The 21,912-nt window shown below is 30.9% G+C and overlaps 1 protein-coding gene across 6 annotated transcripts; it reads left to right on the top strand.

Moving 5' to 3' along the window:
- The first annotated feature begins 3,839 nt into the window (after positions 1 to 3,839).
- On the top strand, positions 3,840 to 20,885 carry LOC118027756 (polyribonucleotide nucleotidyltransferase 1, chloroplastic). 6 transcript variants are annotated; one of them, XM_073406888.1, is made up of 26 exons: positions 4,154 to 4,227; positions 4,495 to 4,563; positions 4,724 to 4,818; positions 4,891 to 4,997; positions 5,088 to 5,130; positions 5,932 to 6,015; positions 6,846 to 6,910; positions 7,023 to 7,179; positions 8,504 to 8,560; positions 9,069 to 9,182; positions 9,805 to 10,068; positions 10,167 to 10,241; positions 10,889 to 11,002; positions 11,680 to 11,772; positions 14,157 to 14,335; positions 14,507 to 14,690; positions 14,869 to 14,916; positions 15,105 to 15,177; positions 15,429 to 15,502; positions 15,609 to 15,716; positions 15,799 to 15,893; positions 16,228 to 16,291; positions 16,724 to 16,777; positions 16,897 to 16,938; positions 18,102 to 18,535; positions 19,575 to 20,885. In XM_073406888.1, the coding sequence occupies exons 6-25, from the start codon at positions 5,974 to 5,976 to the stop codon at positions 18,444 to 18,446; spliced, it is 2,247 nt and encodes a 748-aa protein (XP_073262989.1). In that variant the 5' UTR covers positions 4,154 to 4,227; positions 4,495 to 4,563; positions 4,724 to 4,818; positions 4,891 to 4,997; positions 5,088 to 5,130; positions 5,932 to 5,973; the 3' UTR covers positions 18,447 to 18,535; positions 19,575 to 20,885. The 6 variants fall into 6 exon arrangements, with proteins under 6 accessions (XP_073262988.1, XP_034887099.1, XP_034887098.1 ...); XM_035031208.2 differs by lacking the exon at positions 4,724 to 4,818 and having other exon boundaries at positions 3,842 to 4,227; positions 19,581 to 20,885; XM_035031207.2 differs by lacking the exon at positions 4,724 to 4,818 and having other exon boundaries at positions 3,842 to 4,227.
- Positions 20,886 to 21,912: the final 1,027 nt, after the last annotated feature.

The raw sequence follows: 21,912 nt of genomic DNA, 5'->3' as shown, positions 1-21,912 counted from the left end.
AATTTTACACCTGATTTTAATCAATTGACTTTGTAAAAATTAAGTTTGGTCCTTTAAAATTCCAACCTTCTCAATTAAGCCTAAATTGAGCTCCTAAACTTATTGTTTCACCAATTAAGTCCCTAATAAAATTAATTTGACCCATTTAAAGTATAATTAAATCCTTGCACTTAGTTAAATCCTTTAATTTGATCCAAATTAATTCTTAAATATAATTAAACTTTAAATTTGGTTCATGATTAAGTCAAATTGACCTATTAAAAATATAATTATGTCTTTGAACTTAATTTTTATGTAGATTCGTTCGATAATAATTTAATTTGACATTCAATTTGCATTGTCTCTTAAGTCTTGAATATAATAAGATACAATTAAGCTCATGATTTCATTCAAAATTGTTTCTTAATTTTTCTATACATTTGAATTTCTCTTTAACCTACTTTTATCAAATCATCAATCTTCTTGGTATTATTATTTATTATTTATTTTAAAAGAAAAAATGGTAAATTTTAGGGAATAACCCAAAATGGGTTATGACATATATTAGTGTTGTTTTTTACTCAAACTATTGAAAGGTTATACTATAAGATTTAATTTGGCAAGTATATTGCATGTTTTTTTTATTAACATCTTTAGATGATAAGAAATAAATAATTCTTCTAACACTAAATAAGTTTTATCATAGGTTTCTTAAATCATTTAAAAGATTATAATAATACAAAAGTTATAATATAAATCATTTAAATTTTTATTATTTTTCAATTATGCTTTTTACAAATAAAATTATGAAATCATTTAATAGAATTTCATGATATACTTTTGTCACATGGAACATTTAGGTAAAGTAAAAATATAAATAAAAGATAAAAGAGTTGTTACCTAAAAGTAACTACAATATCTAAGACTAGTCCTATAGAGATTATAAAGTAAGAGTTTGTTTATATATATATAAAGAATGAAAATTATCCCAATATATCATACCTAGATAAATTGCTACATGTTTTTTTAACTTAGAAAACTATTTTGAGAGTCATGTTTTATACCAAGTTGTTTAACCTATATGTTTACTATTAGGTAAAAAGCTAATCAATCCTCAACATAAAATAATTTTGAGATTAAGTCTAAGAAAATGCTCAATCCTTACTCTTAACAATGATGACATTAGACATGAAAAGTAGTGGATAATAAATTATACCTCATTTTCCTAATTTTTTTAGAAAAAAATAAAATGAATATCACCACTCATATTCGTGAGGCTTATAAGAAGTTGAATTAACTCATCTTGAATTTACTTGCTTAAAAAAGAAGAAGAAAGAAGGCATGTCTTTAATATTAAATTTATTTAATGAACCAACACATCCAAAAATTTATAAATATCTCAAATATTTAAACATACAAAATAATAAAATCAAATGAAGTCAACCTATATATAAGAAAGTTAACTAAGAAGAAGTTATATAAAAACCAGATGAAAAACTCAAAAGATATTGTTAAGGACATCCTAAGAGATGTAGATCTAGACATGCATATCAAAGTAAAAGAGTTAATAACATTATTTAAAATAAATTAAAACAATATATTATCTATTTATTTATCTATGATATAATTATTAAGATATCAAATACAATGAATCATAATATAAATGGATAAAATAACCATAAGGCATTTTATTTGAAAAAATAAATAAATATTATAAAAATAAATTATGTTCTTATAATACAGTAACCTCAATCAAGACTATACTTAAGTTAAATAAAATAAACAAAAACAATCAACACAAAAGACAAACAATACATAGACACACAACATAACATCAAACACATGTATATTTTTAATAATTTTGAATTTAGAAATCATGCATAAATGCTACTTTTCATGAATTTTGGAAATATAGCCACAATAATCTGAAAATTTTGAATTCAAAATCTTTAACTAAAAAATATGATTCTCAATGTAAAAATAGAATTCAAATTTAAAAATTAAGAATGTTACTTTATATGAAAACTAAAATTGAATTAAATCCACTCACATATATAATTTTTAAAGTTGAGGTTTTGAGTCAAAATAACAAAATGTTTTTTTTTCCATAAAAAAACAAATCTAGCACATGACAAATACACCTATAGCTTCAAGTTCAAATAACTTGATATAAAAACTCAAGCCGTATACATGTTCAACACAACTACAAAACAAGATAGAAAAAAAACATCCAATAAATACAAAATATACTCCACAACCCATATAATTCAAAATTTGAAGTAAGAGAAAATATAGCTTTTTACACAACAATTAAAATTGACATAAAAATATAGTTTTGAATTCAAATATTTTGACACAAATATCACCTTATAGGATTTTTCAGGATGTGGAGTCACTAATTACTAATTATTATTGATGGGCATTGATGGCTAGATCATTTGGTCGACCAATCAATAAGAGGGAAAGCACGAACTAGGATCGACCTGCATGTGAGGCAACGAGTGAGATCCCGAAGATTTGGAATTGTAATAACGGTGACTAGGTTTGTTAGCTATGGTTGGTGGGTCTACGGTGCTAGATCAGTCCTACATAGCTGGCTTTTACTGCAAACCTGTGCTGCTGGTGATTTATTTATTTATTTTTCAATTTTTTTTTATTTTGTTTCTTTTGGAGGAGAGAGACGAAGAGTTTTATATTTTCTTTTCTATTCTTTTTTTTGTTAATCTTCTTGAATTCTTTTGATAGAGATAGCTACTTCTTATATATTCTCAGAGAGAAATATTTTTATATCAAATGGCAGCCTTCTCTGTTGCAAAGGAAAGAGATATATTTATTGGGAAAAACCTTGGACAACTCTCATTTGGGATTGTTCGGGTACAGCTTTATAAAAAATTCTAATATATAATTAGGATACGGAAAATATGAAAATGAATATTAGATTTATCATTTTTTATTTATTTTTCTCTCATTTGTTTTCAAATATTTTTTTTTACTTTTCACATTATCATTTCAATATTTTTCAACTTGTTAATTTTTTTCACTTTATTCTCGCTAGTTGTTTTCTTTATTGGTTTTTTGCTTGCACTTGATTTTCTCTTTTGTTTTAATTTCTAATAACTAGCTTAAAATAAAATAAAATATGAAAAAAATGCTAAATATATAATTATTTTTGGAAATAGCTAAATTTATTAAAAAAAAAAAGACTAGAGAAGTTTTACAGAATTTTTTTTTATATTCTTGTATTTTTTTTATAGAAATGTTTGAAAATTGAGGGTTAAGGACTAATTATGATATTTTCTTTTCAAAAATGAACATAAATTATGAATTTTAATTAAATATGCATGAAGAATAAAATTTATCGCAATATGTGTGTGTATTAATATTATTTACGATTAAATTATATATCATATGTATTCTTATTATTTATCTTTTAAGCTATTTGATAATAAAATTATGATATGAAATGAATGTCATTTAACTTATAGTATTTATGTTAGAAATCAAAGGCAATCAAGAGTTTAAAATTGAATATCTATCTAAAATAAAGTATTTTTTTTCAAGAACTCCAAAAACTTGAAAAAAGTAATAAAAAAATCCACATTATTTTACATGTTTATCTTGCATTTTTCAAAATAAATTCAGATACATTACATGATAGAGTGGTGTCTTACATTACAATAGAATACTTAATATTTTTATTTAAATAATATATTAAAATAATATTTTTTATTTTTAAAATTAGAATATAAAAATAATACAAAATATTAAAAAATATTAATTTAAAGTTAAAAAATTTATTAAAAAAAAAAAAACACATGACGCGTAAACAAACACACCTGACACTACTTGCCACATCAGCTCTCTCTGCGCGCCTTGAAACGGATAAAATCTCTCTTCTTTTCTGCTCTGCCTCGCTCTCAAAGCCAAAGCCACTGAAACTGATACACGCAGGAAAAAATGCTAGCGAATCCTAGCACCAGTACTCTCCATCACAGACCTAATTACACGCACAACCCTCCATGTTCACTCTCTAATCATCGCTGCAAGCTCTCTCTCTCCCCAAATTGCCCTCGCTTCTCCAATTCTGCAAAATCCAACTTTTCTTCGCTTTCTCTGCTTCTATCAAGAAGAAAGCGTGAAAGGTTGTTTACTGTTTTCAATGCTTTCGAGGAAACTTCTGTGGCACATGACGCCCCTCAGTCTTTGCCTCAGCCTTTTTCTGTAAAAATCCCCGTCGGTGACAGACATGTAAGTTTATTAATATGCTTAGTTCATTTTTCATTCTTTTGTGGTTTCGATGATTTTATATTTAAATTTAAGAGGTTTTTTATAGGTAGAAATTTTGTAATTTTAACACATTTTGTTTTGGATAATGAATAGCATCGTGGAGTTTTATCAGTAATGGTAAAAAATTATGAAATGTGAACTTGTGTTTGATTTTTATATTTTTTTGTTTGAATAATCAAACTATCAGTGTAATTTAGGGTGGTTTTGATGAATTTTGTTTTTCTGTAGATATTGGTTGAGACGGGTCATATTGGGAGACAAGCTAGTGGTTCTGTTACTGTGACGGATGGGGAAACTGTAAGTTATAATTTGTGCAGATGGGTGTATAAGTGCTATTTTTTTATATTAAAGAAATAAATTGTTGACTTGTTCGCTATGTGAACTTTTGAACTTTGATTCTTTGTTACTGGAAATGAGATCCATGTTCAACTTTTATTAACTTGTGCTGTCTTATTAGTTTGCGTGGGAGTTACCAAAAGACCTGGTGTACTTTCACGAGCAGAAGTTAATGATATGTTGTGAATTAAAAGGCTCCCCCAGCAATGAGTTTAAGTTTGTATTCCGTAGGTGGGTGCTAGCTAGTCTGGTTGGTGAAATCTTAACACTATTTTTTTTTTTTTGTAGATTGTCTATACATCTGTTTGTTTGGATGATGTTCCTAGTGAGCCTTCTGATTTTTATCCTCTATCTGTAAATTATCAAGAGCGATTTTCTGCAGCAGGTCGAACTAGGTATGCCTGGTGTTTTCAACTTTTTGGAATTTATCTCAAAATTTTGTGAAGAAGACTAATATTTTGTCTATACATCTGCTATTGCTTTAGTGGAGGATTTTTCAAACGAGAAGGGAAGTTGAAAGATCATGAGGTACTAACCTTCCCTTACAAGTACAAAAATGCTTAATTTAGCAGATGCTGAATCAGTTGTCTTTAACTATCACCTTTCAATCTAAGATTTTTAGCTTCATTCCTTTATAGTATGTATTTTGTTTGCGTGAGTTTAATTTGCTCGAAAGTCTTAGCATAAGTCAGAAATTCTGCAAGTCTTTGCTTTCATGTTAATGGATATTACATAATTTGTCTGATAATTGGAAACTACATGATGTAAATAGCTGCTAAAATTTTTAGATAATGCTGATGTCCTGTTTTCTACAATATTGTAAAGAAGATGAAAATTTGAATGGTGATACTGCATCATTAATAAAAAACCTCACTCTTGTCAGCCAAGAATTTATAATTGATTTATGAACACAAGTGCAAGGTACATGAACACGAGTATAAATTCAGATTATGTAGACCGTAACAGTTGTACGATATACCATATATATGTCTAGTTCATAATATGGTAAATATCTTATACCACAGGTGCCATTTATGATGTTATGTGTGCCTACAATGTCACACTCTTTCTCTCTGCCTCATATCACATGAACCTATTAACTAGGATTGTGAGGCTTGAGCTACACTATATTTTTCTTAAATATTATTTCTCTAGCCATTTTTACTTGGATAACTTGATGAAGAGCAAAGATAAAAGAACTTATGTAGCTTTTGTTACTTTCCAGAAACATATTGCAGTATTTCTCTTACAAACTCTACTCTCTCTCTACCTTTGGAAAATGTTTTTGTCACATATCTTTTTATGTAGTTGTTCTTTGGTTGCTTCTAGGTTCTTATTTGTAGATTGATAGATAGGCCTTTGCGCCCAACCATGTTCAAGGGCTTTTACCATGAAACCCAGATACTATCTTGGGTAAGTTTTTTTTTTTTTTTGCCTGCTTAGATATTGTTCTTAGTATCTCCATGGATTGTCTTTATTCTGTTTAAGAAGCACATCATGCAGTCTTATTTTTTTGTTTTGGTTTTTATTATTTTTTTCAAAATTACATTTACAAAAGATATATAAGGTTGCCACTCAATTATATTTCATACAAAGGTCCTGGGAAAGAAAGTTAGGAACCATTTTCTTTGTGGAGAACCTAGCAAAGACTTTGGAATTGTTTGTTTTCTGTTGATATTTTGGAATGGAGGGAGAGGAGCAAATAAAGAGGGATAACTAGAGATATAGAATCGGAAGAGAAATATAAGAAATAGCTCTAGGGAGAAAATGGTTGTTATGGAATAGATACCAAGAATTTGTTTTTCCTATCTTTTGTCATCTACCATTCAACATTTTTGCACTAACCGGCAGTTTTCATGTCTTAAATGTTCGCAAGCTTAATTTTTTTTCAAACTCCTGGGAAACTATTTCTTGGTGCTGTAAGCCTTGTGTGGTTTGTTTGTATTTTCTCAACTGATTTTAACTTGGTTATTTGAAAGGAAATAAAAGGTGCCAAGTAGACAATTCTGAAAATTTTAACCTTTAAACAAGAGCTGACTGGTATTTGCGTGACCATGTTATGCCCACTGCATTAACTTGAGTCTGTCATGTATGTTCCTTTACGCTTGTCTACTAGTAATCAATGCTTAATCATCAATCAACATTTTGAAATTTGACGGGCTGCTATTTGACTTGTTGTCGTTCTCTTACTGGACTTATGAATTTGCTAAGAATTACCAATTACCATAACCTCTTCCGAACAGGTTTTGAGCTATGATGGTTTGCATTCTCCTGATTCTTTGGCTGTCACAGCAGCTGGAATAGCTTTGTGAGTCTTACCTCAAGTGTTTCTCTTTAATGTTCCTGTTCTTGAAGTGTTGAAGTTCCAAATATCATGTTATTGTGTACTTGTTCTTACTTCTTAAACTTGATTGCAACAGAGCTCTTTCAGAAGTACCAAATACAGAAGTAATTGCAGGAGTTCGAGTTGGCCTTGTTGACAATAAGTTTATTGTGAATCCAACAACCAAGGAGATGGAAGAGTCAGAATTGGATTTATTGCTGGCTGGTACAGACAGTGCAATATTTATGATAGAGGTCAACCCATAGTTCTTTGATAATTATCTGAACTGCAAGGCCTTTTTGCGTGTATCATTTTTTTGAAATGAAATTTTTGCTGGATCATGCTTGTGGGAGTTCACTGTGTGCAGTATAAGTGCATAGTATATTCAATGGAGTCAGATTCCATACAGGGCATCTCTAACCTTGCAGTACACCAAACTAAGATAGAAAAATGTAGTTATGGATGTTGGCCTTTGTGTTAAACCTTCATATGATGTCGATGCACCATTTACCATTTCATTGGACACATCATTGAGAGTGCATTTTGTGTAAAATCTAAAATTCTATTTCACTTGGCATATGCATTCAATTCCACATTTGTTGGGAAAGGACAATTTTCAAGAGATTATTCGAGATGCCTTACTATCATTACCATCACTTTAATGTGATGGTCTGAGGAGTCAAAGTAGTCCTCTTGAATTTTCAAAGGCTTGAAGATCATTTGCTTTCACGTGCTGGTTAATTACTGACTAAAAAGCACCATTGTCATGAAAGAAGAAAACTCATTGCAACCCAGATGGGCTTTAATCCTCAATAATTAATTATTCTGTTTTTGGGATGTGATGAACAAGTTCTCTTATTATAAGCTTTTCTCTTGGCACTGCAAGGAAGTGTGAGCAATAGACTTAGTTTGGGTCCTTGTATTGAGGCCTAGCAAACTACCTCATTTTCTCCTTGCAGCTTCACTTTTTAGGAGTTATCTAAACTAGCCTGAGTAATTGGTCATTGACCAAACTGCTTCTACACTACTCATCATATTCTCCAAGGAAGGAACTGAGCAACATGATAAACATAACCCTATTACAGCAGTACTCCTATCATTCCTGATCAATAAGCTGGGCGTTGCTGGTACTTATGTTATTTCTGTCAAATCCTGACATTTTAGGATACTGCTCAGGATGCTACCTTTCAGATCAAAAACTTATATACCCTGGGGTTAAAAATAAAACATATTGTGTTGATGTCTTTTTTAATTCATTTGGTAGAAAAACATAGAAGTAAATTAGCTTATATGGTCATAGTCTCACAGATTTAGATTTTAATTGGCTGATTCTCTTTCGAGATAACTTTTAAGTATGCTTTTCTTTTTGCCTTTTTCTTTCTACATGTTCATTCATTTCTCCTGCATTAACCTAAGATTACAGAATGAAATGATTCTGAAAATACACTTGCATTTCAGTACATCATGAGGAAACTTAATTAATTAGGTACAGCTTGTTAACCGTAGTAATGATACGATAACTATATTAATGATATGTGTCTAATGAACTTCACAATCCATTACCTCTATTGCTTGCAGGGTTATTGTAATTTTCTTACAGAAGAAAAGTTGCTTGATGCAGTACAAATTGGGCAGGTTGTTTCTTTGATTAAAGTGTGTTGCGTACAATTTTCTCATATTTCATCACGAACTGAAGTAGATATATTTAGTGTATCACCTATCAGAAAAAGTATATGTTGTGTATAATCTGTGACTGTTTCTGTGCAATCTGCAGCAATAGCTGCTTAGCTGATTGGTGTACTGCATGCTAGTTAGCACTCATTATTTTGTTTGTTTTCAGTTATTTGACAGTGGTCACATTCTTGATGCCACAGTGTGGCTATGAATTGACAGACAATATGATTGCTATATATGTTGTTGTTGTGATCTTCATTATGAGCTGTTATTTACCGAGGCAAGAAAATTAAGTTGCTGTATAACATGTTACCGATGAGAAAATATAATCCATGTATCCTCATGTTTTATCCTTTTATTGGTTAGGGACTGGTTGTATTGATGTTTGGCAGATCTGATGCATGCTTTTGCCCTTTTCAGGGCATGTTCAACTGTTTTACCTTAATTCTTGCATGTTCACTAAAGCCAGGATGCAGTGCGGGCAATTTGCAATGAGGTGGGTGTTTTGGTGAAGAAGTGTGGGAAAGCTAAAATGCTTGATGCAATCAAATTACCTCCTGCTGAGCTATATAAGCATGTGGAGGTATAGTTTCTGTTTATCTTTATTATACATCATCCTTTCCTGCCAGATGTTTTTTAATAGCTACTGCTTCTTCAACTGTTAAACTGTTTTCTGATTTAATATTAGGCTGTCTTTATTTGGTAAAAGCTGGATAGTAGATTCAAGGGTACTCTTGAAGAACTTGATTCTGTATTATACAAATCATTTCTGTTCTGATAATGTAAATGTATGATGCATTTGCATAGCAGAACTATCAGCAACTAAGATGAAGCTTAGATTACGTGTTCTCCATTTTGCATTTGTGCCCATTGAGGAAGCTTTATCGTGCAATGTTCCTTTGAGTTTCTTATTTTCCGAGAGTTATGCACATGATGCTATTGATGTGCAGTGCTATGGAGGGATGTTGCATGTCAAGCAATACCTTAAGTTAATTGCATCAAATTGAGACATGATTTTACAGACTGAAAGGATCTGTTTTAATGTAGCAGGTTTGAGCTGCCCAGTTATCCATCCTAGTGATTTATGGCCAATCTTGTGATTCCAGCTTACCTTTGTCATCTTGCTCAAATTATTATTTGAGTACACTTACTTTGCCAAGAGAAAAAAAATAATGATACTAATGTTTATACTGTTCCTTGTACAGGAAATTGCTGGTGATGAATTGGTGAAAATATTGCAAATTACAAGCAAAGTACCAAGAAGAAAAGCCCTTGCATCACTGGAAGAAAAGGTGCTTAGTATACTTACAGAAAAGGGATATGTAAGCAAGGATGAAAGATTTGGAACCCCTGAAACAGTTGCAGACTTGCTAGAGGTTGAAGATGAGGATGAGGAAATTGTTGTAGATGGTGAAGTGGATGAAGGTGATGTCCACATAAAGCCAATTGGACACAAATTCTCTCCCTTGGTAATTCCAACTCAATTTTGGTGCTCGTGGTCTTTTTATCATGTGTGATTTGGAAGTCCCAAGCTTTTTGACACTTTATTTTGATTTTCCTTTTCTAGTTGTTTTCTGAGGTAGATGTAAAGCTGGTATTTAAAGAAGTTACATCCAAATTCTTGCGGAAACGTATTGTTGAGGTATGTTGGTTTGTGGTCGGTGGAAGTTGGAAAAGTAGATGAATAAAAATAACTTCACATTCCTTCTTTTAAGTGGAGTCAGGAGAGTCATTAATTTTGGTCCCATTCACTTCCCGTCCCACTTACCCTCAGCAATAAGGTTGACACAGACACAAACATGCCCAATTCTTTCTTTCTTTCTTTTTTTCTTTTGTTTTGAAAATTGCATCCGGCAATGTTAGATTCAGACTTTAATTTTCTTGGACATTCAAGCACATATTTGGTTTCTTGTGGCACACGAGAATTTTACATTTTTCCAACACCAGCGTCTCTCTCACTTCAAGGGCATTACTACTGTCCATGCTGTAACCTAATATTTTCATTTTGTAACATTATTGAATTGTTTACTATTTTCTTTTGAAAAAACAGAAAAACTGCGTGCAACTTAAAATTTGGCTCCATTTGGAATATTATGGTTTACCATATAAAAAAAATCCTATTGCTCTTACCTGTCACATTATAATGTACTGGAAAGTTGCCGTGGTTAGAAAAATTCCAAGTGCCAACAGTATGGAGTCAGCTAGGATATGATTTTTCCATGAATGAGACTATGATTGATGCTGACATGTTCACATGTAATTTTCTTTTTACATTGCATTTTTTTATAGGGAGGAAAAAGAAGCGACGGGAGAACTCCAGACAGGATACGTCCAATTGATTCCAGATGTGGAATACTTCCCAGAGCACACGGAAGTGCTCTTTTCACACGTGGGGAAACACAGGTTTGATTAAATGTATTTTTGCTGTAGGAAACATGCAGTGGTTTACCTGATTCTATGCTTTTATCTTATCTTACTTGCTTATACAAGCAAATGCTCAAAAACATTAACGTGAATGGGTTATGATGTTATGTGATTCTACCCCCCTTCATTGCTGAACAAGCTTAACTATCATATTTTCGTTTGTTGACTAATTTCAAGTGTTTCTCCTTCAAGGGACAACTAAAAATGGCTTGAGAACTTATGAAGTGACTCTTATGTTGACTTAGTGAATAGCTGTGTTTTCTCGTTATCTGCTCATTTCTTTTCTGTTTCTCATCGTTTTCCTACTGAATAATCTCTTATCCTTGTTAAAACAGTGCCATTGTTTATAGATCTACCCGGCATACCTTCTTTGGTTTCACCACTTCCATTATAGGCACCAATTATCTGTCCATCAACCAACTTTTTTGGTGATTTTAAATTCTTCTCCTTCCAAATAAACAAATTTGATCAGTTCTGTATATCATGGTGGACAATTTTTCATTTGTCAACCATTATTTTAAGCATTTTTCTTGTCTTTCAATAAGTTAGCATCTTCTTGTTGATTATGCTTGGAGAACAGTGCCCCTACCTACCATGTAGTTATATTTGCACACATAATGTTGTTGGTGATCGTTGAGGATGTTTTTCTCTTACAGTCATTAGCAGTTGTTACACTTGGTGATAAACAAATGGCACAAAGAGTAGACAACCTTGTGGACGAAGAGGAATTCAAGAGGTTCTATCTACAGGTCTGTTTGCCATGATCTCCTTTTTGAAATTGTTTTTTATTAAAAAATTGGAGTCATCTAACAGCCAAGAGTTTCTGCTTCTCTTAATGCTTGTAGCTGTTTAGGCTTTATCATTTCTATAGTAACCTTTTCGCACCATGCTGTTCGAAATTAAATCGACCAATCTTTTAGTTCAATTAGACATGTCTAATAAAATTGTTTCAAGGTTCACGCTACGTTTTAGCTTCCATATTTTTCCTTCTACCAGTAAGTACTATATAAATTTACTTTTGCTCTTAGAATATGACTAACTTTAGAAGGGATTTGGAGATTACAAAATGGTGATCTAGCTATGTATATTCGCACTGCTAGTCCCTTTTGTCTCATCAAAAAAGCAAAAGAACAAAATTTAAACATTACAAACATTGTTTATTTATCTTTTTTGAATATGGAATTAAGAAAGCAAGAAGCGTACTGCAGGTATATTCAAATACCATATATGAATAACTAGATTGGTGGCTGGCCTTTAACTTGAAAAGGAAAATTTAGGAGACAATTATGTTTTTAAAGAAGTAAGAGAAATTCGAAGTTAATTTTTTATTAATTTAATAATATGATAAAAAAATGAGGCAACAACAATAACAAATAAATAAAAAATTGCCCTAGACAAAACTAAGCTAACACGTGAAACTCGTAACCTAGACATGAGATATGTCCAGATTACATGTCTATTGTGTGTTCTAGGTCATTAGATTGAAATAATTTGATAGAAAAGGAAATTGAAAAAAACCATAAAACCATTTTTTCTTTAAAAAAAAAAAAAACAATATCAAATGACAATATTGGAAAAGAAAATAATAAAAAAAAGTATATCAACTTTTTAAATCCATGACTCGGGTTATCAAACCGAAAGCATTAACAACAAATTTTCAATTTGAGAGTTAAATTGAAAAGAATAAAAACGTTAACAAAAGAAAAAAAAAAAAAAGAGGGCCAAAATGGAAAAAAAAAAACAATATACTATAAACTTGGATTGAAGGGTGAAATTAAAAATAATAAACTTTTATAAAAATGCGTTAAGGAAAAAAAAAATCAAAAATCAAAATAATAAGGATCAAATTGAAAACATTAGTGAATGATAAAAAAAAATTGAACATATAGAATTTTTCAACGTGTATTTTTACATAAAAAATTTCTTAAATGTAAATTGAAAAACTTATACATACATTTAATTAAATAAATCAAGAACTACAATGTAAATAAATGAAAAAAAAAATCATTAACGATAAATAAATAAAAAATTAAAAAAATTAAGAGACAAATATAGATTAAAATATTTAATATCACAACATGAGTCATTTACCCGATTGTGTTTAATGATTTTGTTTATTAAAATTTATTTGTAAAAGAAATCGACACATACATAACATTTATTGAATAAAATAAAAAGAAAAAAAATTATATGCAAGATTGCACATGTTAAAAATATTATAAAAAAAGAAATATTTTTAATTTTTTTAAAAAAATTACAGATGAATCATGCTATTCTTTTAAAAAATTAAATACATCCAATATAATTAAAAAATAATATCTACTTAAAAAAAGCTAAATAAACAAAAAAGAATCACAAAGAAAGGGTATTAATGAAAATATAAACTTAAAAATTATTTAAAAAAAGACAAAAAAGCTATTAATTAAAAAAATCAAAAGAAAAAAGAAAAGAAAAGAAAAGCATGAGGTTAGGCCAAGCACTAGGCCTTTATTTTTATTTTTTTGAAGAAAATTGATTTTTCTAAAATTATAGGGACTGATCACCTAATAGCTAAAAAAGATAGGAGACTATAATGAACTTTTCAAACAAATTTCAAAGTTGCCATCTATTTTATCTGTTTTTTTTTTCACTGAAGTCTTCAGTTTTTCAATTCAACCATTCCTCGTAAAAAAAACATGCAATTGGATGCTAATTTAGACATAAAAAAAATATAATTGTGCAAAATAAAATTTCAAAGACCAAAATAAATTTTTTTAAAAAAATTTCACGCTACATTAAAACCAGGAGCCCTTTTAGTTTCTTTTAATTGTATATAAGTTCCTATTCTATGGGTCCTTCAAATAGCAGAACATCTTGTTTATATTACTGAAAACAAACCATTCGGTTTCTTATGTCATGGGTATTTAATGAAGTTTAAAGGATCTAGAGTATTTATATATGAAGCAAACCTTTTGCTTGTAAAAATTTTCCAACTTGATTTCTTCTGAAAAGGTAGTCATTCTCTGCACTCTGTTTAGCTGCTGTGTTCCATTATTGAATACTATATAGCATTTTAACTGATTATACTATTATAATTCCTGCATGTTGAAACTTTTGCATTTGGATGCTTTCTGACATTGTTCTAATCTTCCAGTACTTGTTTCCTCCATCATGTGTTGGAGAAGTGGGCCGGATAGGAGCACCTAGTAGAAGAGAAATCGGTCATGGAATGCTCGTGGAGAGAGCTCTCAAACCTATATTGCCTTCTGAAGATGATTTTCCTTACACGGTACGGGTTGAGAGTACAATCACAGAAAGCAATGGCTCCTCAAGGTCAGAAGCCATAAAAAGTGCTAATGTTTTAGTTATACAATCACAAGATCTTACTTTTGATTTAGTTTTTTGGGTGCTAAAAACCTCTCGTTGTCCAAGTATTTCATGTTGAGTGTTTGCTATCATACTATGTGATTTGGGTCTTATTATTTAGCACCTATCATTGAACAGCATGGCCTCTGTTTGTGGAGGCTGCTTGGCATTACAAGATGCTGGTGTTCCTGTAAAATGCATGATTGCTGGGATTGCGATGGGTATGGTTCTTGACACTGAGGAATTTGGGGGTGATGGAACGCCCCTCATTCTGTCTGACATAACTGGATCAGAAGATGCTTCTGGAGACATGGATTTCAAGGTAAGAGTTACTGGGCATCTCCAGATTTGTGCTTCTATTTTATTTCTTCTTTGTTTTTTCATGAGTATTGATTAGATGCTTGCTTGAATTTCAAAGTACTTATTTAAATTCAGAGGAAAGAGTATACTGCAATCATGTTAAAACCTTTTTAAAAGATCACCTTGTTTGGACTTTGCAGGTTGCTGGAAATGAAGATGGAATAACTGCATTTCAGATGGACATAAAGGTCATTATCTCTACAACTACTCTGTATCAGACAGATTTCATGTCTTTTGCCTAGACATAATGTTTTTCCTCTAACCAACATCCTGTTGCCAACCCTATAGCAGTCGATGCATTCTTCTGGTTGTTCATTTTCACGAGTTAAATTCCATGGCCTATAAATCATAATCAATTCCAATTTTGACATGATAGGTTGGAGGAATCACCTTACCTGTTATGAGAAAGGCATTGCTACAAGCAAGGGATGGCCGAAAGCATATTCTTGGTACTGTAACCTAGGCAATTTTTTTTTCTAGAATTCATTTAAATCTGTTTGACCAATAGTTTGGTGCTATGATGCCAGAAGTATGTGGAACTGTAGGCACATATCCTTCACACCATACCTTGTTCTGTTATATTAGTTTGCGTGAATGTATAAATATTACCATTTTCTTACTTAACTAGAGCTGCTAATATGCTTCGGGTTTACATTTTTTGGACATTTTCACCTATTTTGTTTTCTATTTTTTTTATCAGCTGAAATGTTGAAATGCTCACCTTTCCCTTCCAAAAGGCTTTCTAAGTATGCCCCATTGATTCACATTATGAAGGTTTGTTTATTTTCTATGCATCCTTTAGTGATTTGCTGTTGAAATTAGAACTTATAATCTATGATGCCTTAACACACACATTATCAATCATAATATTGTTTTATAGGTCAATCCAAAGAAAGTTAACATCATCATTGGTTCTGGTGGGAAGAAGGTGAAGAGTATAATAGAAGAAACTGGAGTTGAGGCTATTGACACACGAGATGATGGAATTGTAAGATCAGATATAGAGTTTATCTTTCATTGGTTTATGACTTGAAATCAGTTGCAACTTCTACAACCTTTGGCTTCTGCAGGTAAAAATTACTGCAAAGGACTTGTCAAGTATAGAAAAGTCCAAATCCATTATCAATCGGCTAACAATGGTTCCAAATGTCGGTGATATCTACAGGCATGTCCTTTCCTTGAGCTGCTTTTCTTTGTTTCTATCTCTTATTCTTTTTTTTTTTTTACCCTCTATTTAGATCAGTTGAATAAAAAAATGGAAATAGTTATCTTTTATCATTGTTACTATTATGGAAGATATTTCAAGAATGCATCAAATATTTGCTTCACAATGGCTCATGTGAGTAAAGGGGTATAATTGGGATTAGCTTCATGATTATTAAGTGTATCTGTCGTTGTCTATTTGGCCATTTGAATTTTTGGAATTTATTTCTTTTTTAAGTATTTGTTACTTGATGATTGTGAAGACAGAACATTTGACTTATTCTCTTATTGATCAGGAACTGTGAGATCAAATCCGTAGCTCCTTATGGAGTTTTTGTTGAGATAGCCCCAGGGCGTGAGGTATGTAGTTCCAGTACACAATTTTGATAAAAGCCAATAACCAGACTGTTGTATTGCATAACAAAATTATTAACACTGGAGTTCTAAGTAGCTGGAAAGAAAACACTAAAAGATTTTTTGCTTTGACAGGCTTCTGTAAATTTGATATTTGTTGTAATTGCAGTTGCATTGGGCATCAGAATTCCAAACTTCATCAAAAGATTGTTCTCTTCACAATAATTTTCCATATTTTCATTAAAGATAGGTTTTTCTTTTCTTGTTTGGGAAAAGTAAAAATTAAAATACAGCATGTAATCAAACTAAGCTCAATTGACAAGGTGTGGAAGGCATTTACATAAGAATATGTTACCTACATAACCAAGCATATCTGAAGTCTTATTTCATTTGAGGAAGAAAAAACTCGTTGATTTCTCAACTATTGAATTCTGGCAGGGACTTTGCCATATTAGTGAACTAACTTCGAACTGGTTGCCAAAGGCTGAAGACGTAAGCAGTACCATTTTTGCTTTCCCTCCACATTATATAGAAGCCATTAGAATTTATTATTTTTTTTCCTGCTATAATGTCAAAAAGCTAAAATTTCTACTCTATTTTTTTTGTTACAGGTTTTCAAAGTTGGAGACCGTGTTGATGTTAAACTAATTGAGGTAGGAATTTCTTATTCATTAAACCATCATCGTGCCCCAAGTCCCAAGACACTCGAGTTTTATTCACTGACAAGCTCTTTTTAGCAAACTTTGGTATTGGCTATTTTTGCCAAATTCTAGAGTTTTTTAACCTCAATTATTAATTAATGATACCTTTGATGCCAACTATATTTATTGTTGATCTTCATTTCTGTACATATATATTAGCATCTAAGTCGCTAATCCTTCAAATCTGTTACGGATATAAAGGGTGGCATTATTGCCACTCCTTCAATTGTTATTCCCACCTATATAATTATGGTGTGACCAAACTAACCTTCTTCTAGACTTCTCTTTCATTGCAATTAGAGCTCATTTTATAATGATAAACCAAGGATACCTTTTTAATAAAAATGCTTTTTCAATAAGATGAAAGTTGTTGAAGAGTAAAATAAGTAGTGATATGAGCAGAGTCTTATGATAATATCAATATGAAAATATCATTTCATGAGTATGAAAACACGAAAGATGATTGAAGACTGATGGTATTCATTTACTAGAAGTTTTTTTTTTTATTTCTTTAAGTAGTTTGAATTTTGATTACGCTAGGAGCAATGATGTCCTGCAACTGCAAAAAATAAAAAATAATAATCAGACATAATTGTTGCCATATAATTTAACTGCCTTTTTCTTAACCTCAAAATAAGAATAGCAACCATGTCCAACCGGAACCACTCAATCGGTTAGCATCTCCTGGAAGTTGAGAATTCTTATTTGGAGTTATTGCAATATTATTTTTCTGTCCCAGCAGCTAATAGTCTTCCATTTCTTCATCAAAAGTCTTGCAGGTCATTTGCCATATTTGTACCCTTAGCTTAGTTGTTCATGATATGATGCTGAAGGTTTCAGTCTCTATAAATGCTTTCTAGTTAATGAGATGTACGGCTTCACCTTTTCCTTGATGGGTTCATCTGGATTTAATTTTCCTTCAATGTGCTGTATTTACTCATTTCAGTTGCAGAGGAAACAAAACCTGATTTCGAGTCTCCAGAGCAAAACTGGAACATCCTTGGTGTTGGACCATCAATTGCCACATTAATTGATTTGCACACAACAATTGCTGCTCTTGGCACAACACTTAAAGAAATTGTTCTCTAGTAACTATGTACATGCATTTAATCCAGGTAAATGAAAAGGGACAACTTCGACTTAGTCGCAAAGCATTGCTTCCTGAAGCCACTCCAGAGAAGTCCAGTGCAGAGCATCATGCAACTGATAAGGCTAGTCCCAGAAGGATTGTGCAAGCACCAAAGGATGGTTTAGCTGAAGAGTACAAGGATAAAGACAGTGCTGTAAATTCCCCAAGAAGTGATTCAATAAAGGATGCTCCAGTTTCAAAAAAGAAAGTTTACAAGGGATTAACCAGTTCTGCCACAGAGGAGCCAAAGAAGAACAGTGCTGCATCTGTCAGTAGCATTGCCAGCAAAGACGAAGGTACTTTAGTGAATGGAGATGATAAGATTGGATAGCAAACGTAGTCTGTTGTTCATTGATGAATACGTTGGTTTCGTTATCATAATAAAAGATGACAAGGAAGGAGCATTAGCTGGAACTGAAGGTACGACCTGCCAACTATCTCTAAATATATACATACGTAAACACGTGTCTGTGTATGTGTGCATGCATGTGCGTGTCTAGTGTTCAAATGAGACATGTAGTTAACCCTCCTCCAAGCGGGTCACTTTCCAACTTGGTTATAAATTTGAAAATAAAAGAGAAATGGTTATATGGAAAATTGCATGTGGGGAATAAAGAAATGTCCTCTTTAAGTTTTGAATTTATACTTTTCTTCTGGTGGGAAAAAGGATAAGATATTGAAATTTGTTGGCAGTCACCACCAATATGAAGAGAAAGGGACCGCTAAATTTACAAGTTAGTTTGGGAGAAAAAAAGTGACAAATAGGTAACCAACGCCACACGGAGCGGAATAGCTCATGCATGTTTATGTTTGTGCGCGTTCCTGCATTTATGTGAGCATGCATACATGCATACCGTCAGCCAACATGGAATTGGAAAGGCTTTATCATGTGGGAAAAATCTTGTTGATTAAGAACTAGTTACTATTTTTATGCTTATTTGCTAAATTTGTGGGGTTGGATAATTATCGAATCTGTAACATTAGGTAGTGCTTTTTTTTTTTTTTTTTTTGATGCAGTTATATTTGCGATTTTCCTACCAAATGGAATTGGATCCCAGTCGGTAGAAATACATGATAATGTGGACCATCTCTAAATAGTTTTCGTAATATTAGTTATTTATGTCAATATTTATCAGTTAATCGTAACTGATTTTATAGAATGTAAATCAAAAATATTTTTATTTAATGAAAGGAACCCTCAAGGAAAAGCATCATTTAACTAATTTGACATGGTATTAAAGTTTCACTTCTAAATCTCCATTCTATTGTCTTGTTTAAGTTTTTCTTTGGTTTTCTAGATTGGTTAATTGGTCCTAGATACTCGAGGCTCTTGGGTTTTGAATTTTCTTTTATTCTTAGTTATCTTCTTTGGTTTTATTGTGTTTGTCAAGAAGATGACAACAAGTAATTATGAGTTGCATAGTGTTCGACCATAAATAAATTATTCTGAGAATTTTAGTTTCAGGTATGTCACAAGAAAAGAATTGTGGGGCATGTGAATGAGAGTGATCCATCTCCTAGTAATTCTACAAGGTTGCTTTGATGAAAGGTAATAGATGTTCGGGTAATGTCTTGAATTTTAGAGCTTGTTAACCCTCTTATTGTTCTTAATCTAAGGTTATATAAGACAACTAAATCCATATGGAGTACTTAGAAAATGTTTACTATCAAGAAAAAAATGCCAAATGTTTTCAATTAGAAAATAATATTTCTAATTATTCTCAAGATAGCCTTTCTATTCAGGATTACTACTCTTTCCAGGAATACTACTCTGGTTTTTAAAATTTATGGGCAGAATATATTGATATTGTTTATGCCAAAATGTCTATTGAATCTCTTTTTGTTCAATAGGTTTGTGTTCAATATGAATTTGAGATTGTTCGCTCAAACTTAATGAATTAAGATCCTTTTCTCTTCAAATGTTTATTTTGGGGAATTACTTCGTAAAAAACAACTTCTTTTTACACAAGGTATTTTCAAGCAAGAAAATTTTGTTACAACTGCTTTTGCTATTCAAGGAAAAGAAAAGGGTAGAAATATGAGTAATATTTAGTGTTATAACTACAAACAATATGAACACATTGCTACTAATGGTAGAAAGAAGTTCTATAATTATTGCAAACAAGGATATTATCACGGAGTGCTCTACTTGTCCTTGAAACCATAAAATCAATTCATTTCAAGCTGTTGTGTTTGGCAACACATCATCGATAACTTAATTTGATATTCTTACTTCTGAAATGATGCAACAAATAATTGTTTCAATCTTTTCAGCCTTAAGGCTACAAGTCAATTTTGGCTTGCTAATTCTGTTATCTTAAATCATATGACTAACTCATCTAGTATATTTGAAAATGTGTATAAATGTTATAGTTCATTGAAAATTTAGATTGGTAAAGGAAGTCATATGCCTATTACTAAGGTTGGGGATATCAATCCAACTTTAAAGAATGTGTTTATATTATCAAAGTTGTTCACTAGTATTATTTCAATTGGTCAATTGGTGGAGAATAATGTGATGTGTATTTAACTCATAATGGTTGTCTTGTGTAGGAATTAAGGTATTTGGGATGGTGACCGTTAAGGGACCTAAAGTTAAAATACTATTTTTGATGCATTTTTCAATTTCTCGTTTTGTATCATTTGCTTGTACCTTTATTCATAATAAAAGTGAAGTATGTCCTAAGCACTTAGGCCATCAAAGTTTTATTGTTTTGCCTTATTGGTTAAATTCTTATTTTTTAGGAAATAAAAATCAATTTTCTTCTGATGATGTTCTCTTTGATTGTTCCATATTCAAATTAGGCAAGAGTAAAACCCTTCTATTCACTTTTCTCTATCAATAAAAGGTCATAAATCATGAATTGTTAATAGTTGTTAGTTTAGGTTGTATATATTCTCATAAACAAACGATGAAATTTAGCTTATCACGTATAACTTTTTAAAATCATTGTATAATTAACATGTATAAATTTAAGTTTTCTTGTCAAACTAGTTGTGTTGCCTATATAATAAAAAACCTTAAGAGAGAGGACAATTAGAACCATTCTTATATGATATCAGAGTCATTCTCTAAGAAATTTTAGTCTTAGTTTTCTCACTCATAACCTTATTACTTATAAAGAAGATCCAATTTATTGACAAAAATTATGTTGTTTGGGAGTTGTGTTAAGCCAGCATGACACACTTTAAGAAATGAATAAGAAATACTTTAATGTGGATATTTAAAAATACTTTAATGTGCAAGAGCATATAATAAAGTTCATACTCTTTATTTAAGTTAAAATACCAAAATATATAATACAATAATTTTTCATGAGGTATTTTTCATTATGTAATATTTTGTGCTATTAAAATATATTTGGATGGAAATTCATCAATAAAATATTTATTGAGTGAAATTCATATTATAATTCTAAATTAGATCCTATAAAGACTTGATTATAAAAAAGGTATAAACTTAAGAAACTTCAAATTAAGTTTGCATCCAAGGAATTCATAACTTCAATTTGATGTAGAATAATTCCTATAACAATAATACTTTGATATACACATTAAATACACTTAACATATTATTATCATTAAAATAAATAATTCATAGGTGCATTATAACCTTTGGACTATGAGATTTGATGTGTATAAATCTTTACATATAGATTCATAATTTGATAAGTATGCCACTAATTTTTTAAATAAAAAAATAAACCTTTTATTTATTTCTATATTATTAATTGGCAATCATTGTCCAACCAATAACAACAAAACCAACCACCATTGTTTAGTTAATAATAAAAAAC

Source organism: Populus alba, chromosome 19 (assembly GCF_005239225.2).
Source record: "Populus alba chromosome 19, ASM523922v2, whole genome shotgun sequence".
NCBI lineage: Eukaryota > Viridiplantae > Streptophyta > Magnoliopsida > Malpighiales > Salicaceae > Populus > Populus alba.
Note: the sequence above shows the minus strand (reverse complement) of the source record. Positions and strands in the feature narration are given on the sequence as shown.

Bases quoted from the DNA above. Each gene is read 5' to 3' on its own strand.
- LOC118027756 (XM_035031208.2), top strand. From the start codon at position 3,937: ATGCTAGCGAATCCTAGCACCAGTACTCTCCATCACAGACCTAATTAC. The intron at 4,564-4,890 runs GTAAGTTATAAT...TTTTTTTTGTAG, and splicing joins CTGTGACGGATGGGGAAACT to ATTGTCTATACATCTGTTTG. The intron at 15,894-16,227 runs GCATGTCCTTTC...CTTATTGATCAG, and splicing joins AATGTCGGTGATATCTACAG to GAACTGTGAGATCAAATCCG.